Here is a 15,288-nt window from a genome sequence, read left to right on the forward strand (position 1 = left end):
GATACATCCGGTACGTGTTCCTTCACAATAAAACACCCCCTCCACAAAATTACACGGGACGAGAAACTTAGATTTTGACCCAATACCCACACATTGATACATAAATCAAGCACAAATTAAGATACCGTAATTTATAACAATAGATCAATTATAATCTTAAAATAATACGTTTGTATAAAATATGAATATGTAAAAGGTGAGAGAAAGGATAAATAAGTAAATATGGAAATCTGAAAGTTTGAGAATATCTTTGAAAGTGAGAAATTCTGTACGATTAGATATTAAAATGGATACTGTATCCTATATTCTGCAGTGGTTCAATAAAATAAAAAACTACAGGCCTACATATTAAGCCATATTTGTGCAATTCATGTTTTTTCTCAGTGTGTACTTGAGTACCTCACAATTCTTCTTCTGTCCTCTTTTATGGGTGGTATATTTCAGATCAGTCCTTCTTAGTCAGTTTTTGGATCCTTGATGATTTTATATTTGAAGGGCCACTGAAACTGGTTTGAAAGGCCATTGGCAAAAAACAACAACACATACTGTGTTGTTCAGATGCAATGATGTGAATAGTAATAGATCTCATCTTCCCTCGATAACTGATTGCCTGTTTACATGTCAATTTGGCCACCATGCTAATATTGTCACAAAATATTCAGAATAATTAGGGATCCTACATTTTTAAACAGCATATTCACCAGACAAAAATAGAACAGCCTAAGGGAGAATGTATACCAGAATCTTTTAAAAATCAATCAATCATTTTTTTTTTTTTAGCTAGAAACAATTGGTTGATCATATCCAACCTTATGGTAGGCCAATTTAGTCCAACGGGCCCCACTTCGGCCAGCTCTGATGTAGTGTTTTGTATTGTTTTTTGTTGTTGACGCCAATTGTTGTCTTATGTTTAGGGATATTTTCATGACTTCCGGTTTTCCACTTACCATCTCTGGCTTTGCATGTCCATAAAAATCTGAGCGTTGCAGTCGAAATGCATTGTGGTCCATCAACAGCAACACAGCTGTAATCATCTGCTTTACATACAGTTAATCAGCAGGCTAATACTGTTGGTGCAAGAGCCTGACACACTTATTTTTAAACTGCTCAGGAGACAAAGTGCTACAGATGGATTTGTACATTGGAAACAGTGATTTATTCTATTTAGCACTTTGTTATTTTTAGAAAGGTGTCATTATTTAACCGCCCTTGTTTTTATGTTTTTTAAAGGTCTTTCATTGGCCTCTAAATACATTCATGGAGTAGAACAGTCTGTATGTTATCAACTTTCTTGGGGAAAGTGTGGTTTAGATCATATATTCACAAAGGATGGTGCTTAAATGTAATACTGAATATTAGATACAGGAAATTTGAGCAAAATTAGTTCTTAAATAGTTTTCACTCTTTGAAGGGATGTCTTCACTGTGTTCATACATCGACACTGAATTCAGCTATTTTAAAACAGTTGCTCCACAAACCAGTTTTGCAGCCAGCTGGACTGATGATCTGACCCACAAGATGTTAAAATGTGAATGTGAGCTTTATATGTCACTTCTAATCAACCCATTTTTATCAGCACGTGTATGATTAAGGTCATGCCATTCCATAGCAGAGAAAAGGAAAACAAATGCCGTCGTTAAATCTTACACACTAAACCTGTAATAATGTAGAGTTTTAATTTGTTTCAGTGTTCTTTAAATTGAATTGAATGCTACATGTTTCCCAGAATTAATTCACATCAGTCAGTCATGCTGCAGCTCTCACTTGTAAATGTCATGTTATCTGATCAGACCACTGCTCCACAAGTATGTCACAATAACACCACCTGGTGGCACTAATCCCTCACTCACTACCTGAAAACCTCAAGTATGAAGGACCTCTATGAATTTTATACTTGTTTATGAATCAGCGTTGCCACTCCAAAAGGCCCTTATACTGTGTTAATCGTTCAATGCTACAGCACTGATTAAACTCCTTACAGATAATTCTCAAAACTCAATCATATTCTGTAAAGATAAATTTAATGATTCAATAAATATTTTAAAAAACATAAACTCGATTAGATAGGACAGGAATTTTGCAATCTGTAAACACTTCATACTGCAATACATCACTGCTCAGTACAAAATAATACTGCTCTCTGAAATGTTACAGAGGGTTTCACAGGTATTATCGCACTACACCTTTCATTGTAGGACAGAAAACAGCAATGATATATCCAATTTGAATATATGTTCAGTGTGAAGTTTAGAATTAGTTTGGATGTAAATATTCTAGCAAATAGAGGGAAAAAACCCTCAAAGAAGAAAATCAAGCTTCTGTTTAAATATTGAGAAGAGAAAAAAAAAACCATCATTAGGACAAGTTTATACCAGTTTACACTTGACTAAATGAAGATGCATTTCCCAAAACAACAATCAGCTATACAAATGGAGCTCACTCATTAGAACCATAAAAACAACCCAACAGCACTTGAAGTACAATTATTTCCTGTGAGCAGATGAGCATTAGCTTCCTTATACCACTTAAAAGTCACACAAGTTTAAGCTTAGATTGTTGCTTCAGATCTGTGTATGAGGAATTGACAATCTGGCAGCAGTACACAGTGAATCTGTTGATTTATAAGACATTAAAGTAAAATACAGTAAATCTCAAAACGCACCAAACCAACTGCTTCTATAAATGTGCAATTTTAAGAGATGAAAAGGTGCAATATGTAAGAATCTGAATGTTGAATGTTGTCAACTAAAATTCCTACATATTGCACCGTTTAAAGAAAATTCTGTTGAATAAGTTGCCTGCATTAACATTCACTGCACCAACGTCTCTGGTAACCATCCAGAAAGTGTTTTAAGCAGCAGCAATAACTTAACTTTGCACACAGGCCAAAAACAAAAAAAATCTAACAACATGAAACATGAAAACAAATCAGTAAGCTTTTATAGCCAAGGACATCATGAGCCATTTAAAACAATTGAAAGAACAGAAAACAACAACATAAATCAGGCAGCGTGATACATTTCTCCTGATGAAGAATGGAAGCAGTACAAAGGAAGGTAAGGCTTGGATACCTCAATCCATTGGCAGTCTTTTTGAGGGCACTGGTATGTCATCCTATGATCTCTCCAGTTATACACCGGTCTATCAAACTATAAGATACATAATCTGTATACACACCAAAAAACTGGAGAACCCAGCCTGGATTTTTTTTAAACGTATAAACCAAAATGATTTTGTTTGGCTTTTAATGTCTTTTTTTTGGGTTGCTTGAATCATACCACACATAAATCAGTTTTGTTGTGAGGAAAATTACACCAGCTCAGTCTGTTCATTAGAAGATACAGTACAAAGATCTTTTTTCAGCAACTAACAGAAATGGATAAAAAAAAAAATAATAATAAAAAAAAACAAAAACAAAAAAAACACGAGGGGGGTGGGCTGGGGCACCGTTTAGCTCAGTCGGTAGAGCGGGCGTCCCATGTCTTCGCTGCAGTTGACCCGGGTTCAACTCTCGGCCTGGGGCCCTTTGCCGTGTGTCGCTCCCCCTCTCTCTCAACCTGTTTCCTATCACCTCTTCAGCTACTCTATCAATAAAGCCATAAAAGACCAAAAGAAATACTGTTAAAAAAAAAGGGGGGGGGGGTCTATTGTGTGGCAGTGGATCCAGGCACCTTTTAAGGAAGAGCAAAGGAATTCACCCACATGTCAACAAAAGGAGCACTTACTAAGATCAGTCATTACATTGTTTTATTTTCCACAGTTTCATTCTTTCCTTGCACTGCATTTGTATGCCAAGGCAAGCACCATATATCAAAATTTCTTTTTTTTTTATTTTAAAATCCCCTTTCAACAGTAGTTTGACAGTTATTGCTGTGGCGGTCTACTTGATTAGGGTTGAGATTAGACACAAGTTAGACACATGTTAAAATAAATATTAAAAAGGGAGCAGAACTTAAAGGTGCTACCAACAGGATGTAGTAACTGATATGCTGCTGTCAAAGAAAATTGTAATAGTTAAAGAGACACAGATGTTTGCAACACAGTTCCGTACAGAAAACTATTTCTTGCCATAAAAAGTAGGCCATATGGAACAACTGGTACCAGCATTTAAAAAAAAAATCCAAGTATCAGTTTGTTCTACTTCAACATCCTACAAGTAGCACCTTTAATTGTCTGACAAGAATCATACAATAATGAGCAGTGCCTTAAATAAAAACAAAGAATCCAGTTTCTCTTATTTACAAGATGTGCCACAAATAAACAACATAAAATCACAGAAACCAAAAGAATTCGTGCAGGCAGCGGCTAGTTTATACTTCACCTAACTTCAGTAACAACCCACCACTGCATGCATTTTTGTGGTCAATGAGTTGCTTGTCGTGCCAGTGATCAATGATTTTCCCACCAGCAGCTGTGTATGAGACTGAGGCAGAGCAACTTGAGTGACAGCTGCACGTTCCTGAGCTGAGGGGAGGGGACGTCACGATCAGCCAGCCAACGAGGCGCTGAGGTGTTTAGTGCTTTACTCTAGTTTCTTCTGCAGCTTTTTCTGGAAGCAGACGGGCAAGATGGAGAGCACAGCGAGCACGCCGAGCACAGCCAGAGAGTTCCAGGACACGGCTTCGCCGGCTGTGGTCAGTTTGTACAGTGTTGTGCCTGCATTGATCGCTACAAAGGATGGTGGTGCCACTCCTGTAAAGGCAGCCAGGTTGAATACAGGTGAGTCAGTGAACAACTCAATATACCAAACTAAAATATATCAGAAGGAATAGGCAAGTCTTACCGAGAAAGGTACCGACAAAGAAAACTCCTAAAGGCACATTGATGACAGGTGAGGTGATGTTGATGAACCAGTTGGGGAGGAAGGGGGTAATCCTCAGGAAGATGATATAATTTATCAAATGATCTCTGTGTTTGTCAACCTGCCAAGAAAAAGTCACAGAATCTTTCTTAAGTCAAACACACAGGAACAAAACTCTCCAATCCAATAAAACAGCTCTGCAAGAGTTTATAATCATCAGTTTTTATTGACTCTGTCATAGAACTGTGGATTCAACTCCATGGTCATTCTAGGAACAGACACCCATCTCAATCTAGTATTATAGCACTCCAATACAACACCACCGTTAACTTAATCATTACTTCATAAAACAGTATCAGTACCTTTGTCATTACAGTAGTCCAGGTTTTCTTGCAGTGTCGATAAAAACTTAACATAAGCATCACAAAATCATCCAAGCATCTCAAACAGAAAACTGCTCTAACAAAAATACCTTCAGCTCAAGTCACAGTACATTTTCGGTGAAGGCGTTTACCTGCTGGGACCATTTCTGTGCCCTCTCAGAGAGATACTTGTAGACCATGGGTCTGCCCACCAGATATGACAGCAAATAGCAAAAGGAAGCACCCAGGCCCGAGCACTATAGACAACAGACAAAACACATGATAACCGACTGACACATATGATGAGGAAGAGACAACCACAATCACATAGCTGGAGAAAGAAAACAATGGTTATTTCAAAACATATATCAAGGACTTGCCATAGAAATAGTTATACTCTGAAAATTAAACTGAAAAATGATCAACTCTAACACCCCCCCCCCCCCCAAAAAAAAAAGTATAGGCTTTCTATATTGAAAAAAAAAAACAAAAAAAAAAACAAATCCAACCATCTATATGACTGGTCTATTTGTACTTTTAGCAGCAGTGGTGTAGCATTATATGAAGAACATGTGGTAAGTCATTTCACAGAAGAGGCTGAGGGCTTGGGTGTTTACACACATTAACCACTTCCCTTCCCTGTTTGCTGCAACATTAAGCAGCATATTAAGTGTGTTTGTCTCTGCCTTTCCTGGGAGCAAGATCCCTCTTCTGTTGCTAATCCTAAAGCTTCTTCCATTTTTTCCCATAAACGCAATTTATATATCCCAGTTGGGGAGGATAATGTATGTGGTACAAAATTGAAAAGTCCCTTGAGGCAAATTTGCGATATTGGGTGATATAAATATAAACTTACATGACTTTACCATCACAGATAGATGCGTAATTTAAATGTTCAATTTGATTTCACTGAAATGTGCAAGAAAAAAGGCACATTTACAAGGGATAGACCATTCTTGCAAAATGGGGGATGTGTACCTAAATTCTGACATAACTAACTGTGTCTGTTGTAAACTATTTCCATACAAAGTTGTTAATTATAAAACCTTTGTTTTGTGACACTTTTCATATTGTCCTTTATTACTCACCAAGCAGACTAAGAAAAGAGCCAATGGGAAAGGGTAAAGATACCCAGACAGGATGCTGAGAAATATAGATCCAGGGATCGCAAATGTTTGGAGGCTGACAAAAATGTCAAGGCAAACAACAATAAAGAAACACAGTTATCACATGGACAGACGCAAGTTAAATCAAATATACAAACAACAATAACATTAGATTCAAAGTATATTTCTCTTTCTGTAGAAAGGTTGAGACATAAATTTCCTCTAAGGGCATATGTATATTTGTTCTCAAAGGATACAAAACATAAGTTGCGAAGTAGGCCACCAACACTTGGGTGTAATATGTGTCTTTGTATTTGGACAGCACAGTTCCCAAAGCTTTGGCATCATCCATGTCTTTAGGGATCTTGATTTTCTCCATTTCATCACTGCAGAAAAAGGGAATCAAAAAATCTTAAGTCTAATATATTTCACACAAACATTTTCTGTTTTTGTTTTCTTCACAATACAACTTCTATATACTATAGCATGTAGGTTGTACTGGAAACGCATCATTTAATTCTTATGGGTCAAACTAAACTTTCAGTATCACAGTGAATAATCGTGTTTCTGAAAGATCCCTTTGATTGGCGGCAAGCCCCAGTGGTTAATACTTGGTCCATCCCTGTTCTCCAAGTTGTAAAAAAATATATATAACGTACTGTTTCAGCAATTACGAACTGCTTATTCAGTTCCACTTACTATTCAAAATTGCCTCCTTCAGTGCTAGAATACAGATTTTTACCAGCTGAACTATAAATGGTAAAGTTACATGCAAATAGCAAAAATTGATTACTTCTGAATTTACAGAATACACAATCAGTAGCTCAGTCCAACTTTTTTGACATAAATACAGCCCAGCTCAGGCACAATGTGCAACCCATGGGTAATGGGAAATGTCACCCCTCCAATATTGTTACATCTCAGTTTCATTTGGTGCCTTACCTGCCTCAGCCGGTCTGCACAAGCTTGACTCAGACTAAGGCTAGGTTCCTTGTTAGGTGAGCTGTTAACGGCAGGATTTACATAAATGATTTACTTTTTCACAAACAACATATCATATATGGTATGTTGTCAGGCCGGCTGGCTGTCTACTTGCATGACCAGAAACCTCAGATATAAGCACCTCAGCTAAAGGATTAAGCTTTTGCAACTCCCTTTCTCAAAATGTCTGATTAATTAATCTTTACAAAAGCATATTCAAATTCACATTGTTTCATAGGAAATTTCTTGAAGAATTGTTATATTTTCTTGTTGGAATGCATTTGTTGTGGCCAACATATCACCTGTTTTTTCTTCTCCTGGTAATGTCTCTTTGTAAAGTTACTCTGTAATTATTGTTTTGCAATGATTACTTTAAAACATTGATTCATTTGGGTAGTTTTAAAGGTTGTTTACTTTACCTTCTAAATCTGTTTAACCACTCATCTGTCTATGTACTTTTCTGGTCTTGCAGTTACTAAATATGATAATGAAATGTTTGGACGCAGCAGTACGGAATGAGTTTTGGTAGTGAAAATAACAGGTCACAGTTTCATCACTGTAGCTCATACTGAAACAAACACTCCTTAAAAATGTATTTTGATTTTAAATGTGACACAAAAAAATCAATAAAATGCTTTAAACAGATTTATTTGTGAATTCACAATTAAGTCTTAATTTACAGGGACGAACATTGTACCTACCCATAATAACCAAGTTTAATAATCCATAAAACAACTTACTCAGGAAGCTCTGGGAAGTTCCTGTAGACCAGATACATGACTGAGGCAGCGCAGGTGAAGATGGACACCAGAATCAGCAGAGACATGCGTGCTGAGCCCCCTGCAGTGTGCGGAGCCTCTGTGGGGACAGAGAACAATATAATTACACAACTAATGAAGAGGTTACTACACAAACAGACAAACCAGCTACCAGGGATTGTGTAATTTGCTTATGAGTTTTGCATCATTTGCTCAAGACCCTACAGGGAACTAATTCTCCCCCCTGGGACAGACTCTTGCTGTTTCTGAGATGGGCTGTTAAATCATGCTTTCAGTAAACACTTTGCGGAAAGAGACATCTGCATGTTGCTGCAATAAGGCAGCAATTATCATTAGGACTGCACGATTTGTTTAATATATTGTGACATTGTGATGACTTTGACATATATTACGATTGTAATACGATATGATCAAGTTCACTAAAAACCTATTCGAATCGAGGAAAAGTGACATTTGTGTGGATCTGTATCCAAAAGGGTATTTTCCTACATCAGGAGAACAAGATTTGTAGGCCAGTGCATCTTTGCAGCACTTTAAACTTTATTGGTTGATAATTTTCTGTCAGAAGCTAGGTTTGACAAGTGTTAGTATGTTGCTTATCTGGTGGCTAAGCTAGACATTCAGACAAGAAGAAAGAGTTACGTTATGGGATAAACAGATTGTTCACAATAAAATAAATCTGTCTAGTGACAATGTTGTTAGGACATTTTGTTAATGTTCACTCTTTCCTATCCACCTCCTTAGATGAAATAAACCTGTCTGTGTGTAACTATTGTTCATTTGAGTGGTTAAATTAAAGGACCTTTAAATGTCGAATCCATAAACGAATGGTACAACATGGGAGGGCCAGCTCTTCAGGTCATGACTTGGTTGTCCACTTACATCAGTCTTACAGAAGGCAGATGGTTTGAAAGAGGACTACAGGAATCCATCCATGTCAAACTGGACCGACCGTCTTTGAACAGAGGAGTTGGCCTACGACATTACTTATCACCCACTTTCAATACTGTATCGAGGTCCCTCCCCACACAGCTCAACAACCATTCACACCTGGGCTCACCTAGCCTTAGCAACCCGCATGAAGGCTGGTTTGACCAAATTACCCACAAGTGGCCTTTAGGTCATCTCAGAGTGATCTCAGAGCTCACATGTCCTTAACGACTCTGTCAGAACAGACGCCAAAGTCTGCCAACTCCTGTCAAGTTAGTTAGAACTGAAGAAGCCTCTTGGATGAGAGTTGAAACGTCTTCAAGAAACAGAAACAAGTCCAGTTGCCAACCATACAGGACCATGATTAACCATGACATGGGTGACTGAGTACATTCATCAACACAGGCTCAAGTATTTGTTTACCCCTAAATTTCAGAAGAGAACAGTGTATTTGTACTTGTCTACATCTATCTGACAGCTGTAATTTCTACTTACCTTACAAATCAATATTGTTGCTACATACATGACAACGTTGACAGATATGGAATAATGGAACACTGAAGGAAATTGATCGACTTAGCTCAAAATACAACAGTGAAATGCTTTTTAGACATAAACAGATCAACAGAAGTGATAAATACCAGTATAAAAATCAAAAGACATTCCAACATTTAGTCACTTTTACCTTCATAATCTTAACTAGAGGATTTGATTCTCAGTCCCTCCCCCACCACTCATCGTCTGACAGTCCTTTTGGTGAATTAGCTAAACAGCTAACTTAGCCAAAAAACAGTCAAAGAAGTGACATTTTATTCTCGTTTTTCAAATTCAAGGTATTTTTATCAGGCTCAGTACCTTACTGTCGCTCACTATAAGGGTTTTGGGTGTATTTTATCTACCTCAACACGAAAGCGTTACGGTTTCCTGAGCGTTACTAAGCTAGTCATCGAAGCTAGCCGTCCGAATTAAAACAAGCTAACATTAGCTCCTGTGCTGTCGTCGGGACTGGCTTCACATCTGAAATGACGCTGCCATGTCGGTATATTGCTTCATCTACCTGTGTCGCCGGCAAGTATTTGCATTCCTCTGCTTTGCATTAAGGTGAGCGGTTAGCCACTCAGGGTACAAAACCTTACCTTTCTGTACTTGTGGGTCACTAGCATTAGCCTTCACCTCCTCCTGAGCCGAGGACAGCCCGTCGGTCTCTCTTCTGTCTCTCCGCTTCTTGGCCATTTTCTGGGATAACGTCGAGGTCAGCTGGGGTAGCGGTGATGTGTAGATCAGGGGGCAGCCGGCGGGTGGAGAGTGACACCGGTGTGGTGACAGCCTGCTGACACGTTACACAGGTTGACCTTTTACCTTCGCATCCAGCCCCAACTGTATCCGTCTGCAGCCTGCAAGAGAGGGGCGTAACCTGTAGTGGGCGTAACCTGTAGTTACGTCACAGCTACAGGTTACGCCCACTATGCACGCTTCTTAAAGGGACATGAGCCTAAATAGGTACTACTACAGTTTGACCACGGTCCAGCGGCACAAACGTCAATGTCTACGCAATCTTTGCCCTATAATAGATGTAGTCTTTCTATTGTTTATTTGTTTTAGTGGTAAACGAGTAAAAAGGCACTTAAGACACTGTCAGAGACCAGAATTCATGAGTAAATGGATTAATTGAATAAATATATCAATGTCATTGCTTGTGTGGGTGTGAGTAAGATAGCGAAACATTTATGTGTTAAAAACAACGTGTGAATTAAAATCGTATGTGTTAAGCATGTGTGTACATTTATTTGAACAGTTCCTTATTGCAGAGGGCGACAGCTGATGGTATGACTGACTTTTTTGCCATTCTTCTTGGCCATTTGTATGGCCAGTCTGCAGCAGCTGTAATGCTGAGTGGAGGGGTTGAGTGGAATCCTGATAAATCAGGAAAGCCCTTTTTTTATTGTCACCTGTATGAGTCCTGGAGTTTAAGTTGTTTTTGTCCAGTGATCTTGTTGGCCAGGGGACTTATTTAGAAGGCATACGCCACTCTCTTCGCACACCGTGGGATTTATAAAAAGAGAAGTTGACGGGAAAATGTGCGGTCCTCCACGCAAACTCTGACCCATGCGTAGGCACATAACTGGGGTAAGGAGAAGCGCCACTGATGGCAGAAGAAAGAAACGGGAGAAACTGTGTGAAACTGATACTGATCGTGTCAAATAAATAGTAATATTACCTCTCATATATGAACAGTTTATTTGCAAGAAATGGTTAAAAAAAAACAAAATCTCCTCACATTCTGCCATTTCGTTTCATCTCCGTTTTCAATGCATAACACATAAAGCACTTTGTATCTGTGTTTTCTTGCTATGTAAATATAAAGACTATAATTATCTTATATTATTAGTCTGAAGGACTGTTAGTCAATCAGGTTAATTCTCACACGTGCCGTGCGCCAGCGTTTGGATGTGATGCGTCGCTTGTGAAAATACAGATATGGAAACAAATACGAAACAATCATTTAATAAATTCCTTCATGGTGGTGTTTAACTCGGAAAAGACATTTTTTATCTCCCGCAGTTCCCTGGAAACATCATTTATTGCAGTGATGGTGTTTCTCTGCATTTGCAGTACTGCATCTGTAAGGACACAGCCACTGGAGGGCACGAGGGGCATTGGTGTCCCCCTCCACCTCCGTCACCACGTCACTCAGGAGGGATTCCCCAATGATCCCCACCAGTTTTTCATCCAGCGGGGTGAGCTCCGGTGGCCGTTCCCCCGCCCGTGACACAGACGCTCTGCCTGTGTGATGACAGGCGCTTTTTTGCTTCCACTTTTATGTCTGACCACTTTCTTTCACTTCGGCCACACTCCGACTTTCTGATGCAACATTATTTAGATTGTCTGCCACAGTAGCTTAACATCATGGTGATAGGCCCTGGTGCAAATACTTTTTTTGTGCCCCCCATCCTAGACACAAGCGCACACTCGTGATTGCAGGCACGCACACACAGGCTTGGACACACACACAATGCACAAGTGATTTAAATGTTTATAAATCAGCTTTTTATTAGTTCTTTGACTGCCATGACAGAGAGAACATGGTCTGCTGACAAACATCTGCTTGCGAGCATGGTAGTGCCTAGACTTGTGTAAATATAAATGCTTCTCCTGTTAGGAAATACTTGTTAAGTGTTGTGTGATTTGACTTTAACAAAGTGCATCAACAGTTAAATGTCATGTACCTGTACCTGATGAACGGTTGCTTGTACTGGACACTTATAAAGCAGTTAATAACATAGCTGTTCAAATGCAAGGATTAGCTCTTTTTTTCTTTACATCCAACTCAGGCAGTGATGCACACTGTAATGCCTTTCAGCATTTTGTCTCAAGTTTTATGGAGCCAAATGATGCTGATGGAACTATGAAATGAAACAGACCAATTGCATATACATTACAAAACGATTACAATATCCTGTATAAAATTTAAGTTTATACATATGTATGCACACATACTCACATTTGATACATACTCTACAGTTTGTAAGTGTGCACTGCTCTAGTCTAACACACACTGTGTATTACTCCACCGCAGAAAACAGTCCCCAACAAATGCACCATTTACTACAGTTTTGAGTTAAACAGAAGAGAATGGTTAGAGGCCCCCGTAGGGCTGTGACACATTTCCTTGGAGGAGTCAAAAGAAAAAGAAAAGTAAATCTTTGAAGATATTACACCTTATAGCTGGCTAAGAAATGCCTCAGAGGAGAGGGCTCTTCACATTCTATCTTTATAGGCTTGTAGCTTCTCTGTTGCATCCTCTGATAAATGTTTCATCAAGTCAGCTTGCATCATTTCCAATTCACTGTCAAAAAAAGAACAAACATTAAATGAAAGGTTTCAAGTAGATGTTGCAATATTCTTTATGAGAATGGGTATATTTCATTACACATTGAAATATGTCTATCATCAATTCTTTATATATTAATCTTACCATGGTTCATATTGTGGGCCCCTTCTGAACCTGGCCACAGCCTCTGGCACTGTCAATGTGTACTTTTCAACCAGGGTGTAGACTGTCACCTGGACAGGATTATTGACATGTGTTAAATTAGAAAACAGTCACAACTGAATGTAGCCTTTAACTATGTTATGTCTAGTTTGATATCACATCCTTATGACGCTCTTAGAGTGCAATAGGCTATGTAAGATTTGACAAAAGTAAAAAAAAGGAATATTCTACAACACAGGTCTGAATGCTCTGAACAATTTTGAGTTTGTCAAGCACCCCACAAGCATTAAAAAATGAGGAAGGTTTTAATATTACACATCTGTATTGTTCCATTTCAAGGTTCTTTCATCTATCATTTATCTATCTATCAAGTGTGAGGTGTGATATGAAAAACCAGTATGTACAATATGAAGCACAGTGCCAATATTAATAAATGTATGTAAACAAAACAATCATGTCATACTTCTGGCAAAAGGACATCAAAAATTAAAGCAACCCAATCTGTCAGCTGTCTCGCCCTTGGCGTTTCCCTTATGACCAAGAACAGGAAGGAGACAACTTGGTCAAGTTGTTCATCCTCAAAATAAAGGGTGGGCCTCTCCTTCCCGTGCTCCCATGCTGACAGAAGATCCCCGGTTATGATAGCTTGAAACTGTGTAGGTTTGTGTTTTACTGTAAATTTGAACAACAACCTCAAACAAACTAATCACGGCACAACACAAATGCTTGTGGTCAAGCTCTCCATAATACTAATATTGCACATGAATGTCACAGTCGAGCTGGTGATCCTTATCAAAGTTACCGGTTTAATGTCATTACTAATTTTAAATTGCTGCACTAGACCACGCTAAAAGTAATGTTTTTGAATTAACGTTAGCGGGTTAATATTACAGCGGAGTCATAATTTTCAAGTTATTTCTGGTTATATTACAACAGCCACAATTTCTAGCTTAGATTTATCTACTTGGGTCAACCTTTTAGGATCGTTTAGGATAGAAATACATACATTTACGTTGCATGTCATTTACCAAACGGGCAGGTAAATAAGTTCCCAGCCTGGTATCAATGAAGTAATTCTACTTAAGTAACCCCCTCTGAACCCCCTCCATCTTGCTAACGTTACCTTGTTTGGTTCAGTTTCCACAGCAACGGGCTAGCCTCGTTCTGTCTGCCCAATAATATTTAATACTGTGGATAAAATATATAGCTTACTTGCTTAGTTCATCGCCCCGGGTAATAATATAACTATGTGCAGCAATTGTATACGTGTGTTACATTAACTAAATAAAATATAAGGACACTTACAGTCTGGATACGATCGCCATTTTTCGTTTTGGAGACATCTCTTGTGTATTTCCTTGTTCTGTTCTTGCTTTTGGCGGGTCTCATTCTACATCTCGCGTGGTTCAACGTGATTTACACAACTACACGTTACGCCCACACTACACGTTACGCCCACTACAGGTTACGCCCCTCTCTTGCAGGCTGCAGACAGACCCCTCTCCATCCAGCAGGAAACACTGTACCATCCACGACAGCGCCCCCAGAAGCTGGACTGAAGCCAACCGCCATCACTTAAACAGTGACATGTCTTTGTGATTCAGCTCATCACATTTAATAAGAGGAGAAAATGTAAGAGCGAATTTGTTTGAGGCGATCACACAGACCACATCTTCTGCCTTTTAGTTTCCCTTAACTTACTTAATATACAGAGATACACTGATATGTATGTAAAATGTAAAAGTATAAAAATTGGACTTTTGGATCCGTTGGACCACTTGGATCAGTTACAGTAATGCTTTATGTGATAATGCATCTGTAATAGTCATGCATGCAATGACAATGATGTAAAAAGTCCCCAGAACTCATATTTGAGTAAAAGTTAAAATATGGTGTTAAAATGTTAAAAGTGTGAGTCACCCCTATGAAAAGTACTTGAGTAAAAGCCCTTAACAGATCTGATATTACATTTACTCAAGTGTTTTCCTTATACACAGTTTTGAGGTACTTGTACTTTACGTGAGTATTTTCATTCTCTGCTACTTTATACTTTCAGTCCAATACATTTTGGAGGCAAATGTCGTACTCTTTACTATATTTATTCCATATATTTAGTTACTAGTTACTTTGTAGATTACATCTGAGCTAAAGTAGCACAGTTTCAAGTTGAGTTGTTCCATCAGCAGTCTGATTTAATGAAGGCGCTCAGAAGAATTCTACACACTGGATCAGATAGTCAGTCAGGCGGATAACCAGTTGACTAATAGTAGACAGTATATACAGTGACATTGATTATATGTTACCAGGGAATTACTTTCGTTACTCGAGTTCATTT

General features: G+C 38.5%; 1 protein-coding gene across 2 annotated transcripts; it reads right to left on the bottom strand.

Annotated features, from left to right (window-relative positions):
- Positions 1-2,002: 2,002 nt before the first annotated feature.
- Positions 2,003-10,331, bottom strand: tmem41b (transmembrane protein 41B). Of its 2 annotated transcripts, none has more exons than XM_030414157.1 (7): positions 10,096-10,331; positions 7,991-8,108; positions 6,527-6,655; positions 6,252-6,345; positions 5,316-5,420; positions 4,784-4,922; positions 2,003-4,692 (listed from the first exon to the last, which is right to left on the bottom strand). In XM_030414157.1, exons 1-7 carry the CDS (start codon positions 10,190-10,192, stop codon positions 4,523-4,525), a joined length of 852 nt encoding a protein of 283 aa, XP_030270017.1. In that variant the 5' UTR covers positions 10,193-10,331; the 3' UTR covers positions 2,003-4,522. The 2 variants fall into 2 exon arrangements, with proteins under 2 accessions (XP_030270017.1, XP_030270018.1); XM_030414158.1 differs by lacking the exon at positions 10,096-10,331 and adding an exon at positions 9,645-10,081.
- Between the last annotated feature and the right edge of the window lie 4,957 nt (positions 10,332-15,288).

Source organism: Sparus aurata, chromosome 4, assembly GCF_900880675.1.
Source record: "Sparus aurata chromosome 4, fSpaAur1.1, whole genome shotgun sequence".
NCBI lineage: Eukaryota > Metazoa > Chordata > Actinopteri > Spariformes > Sparidae > Sparus > Sparus aurata.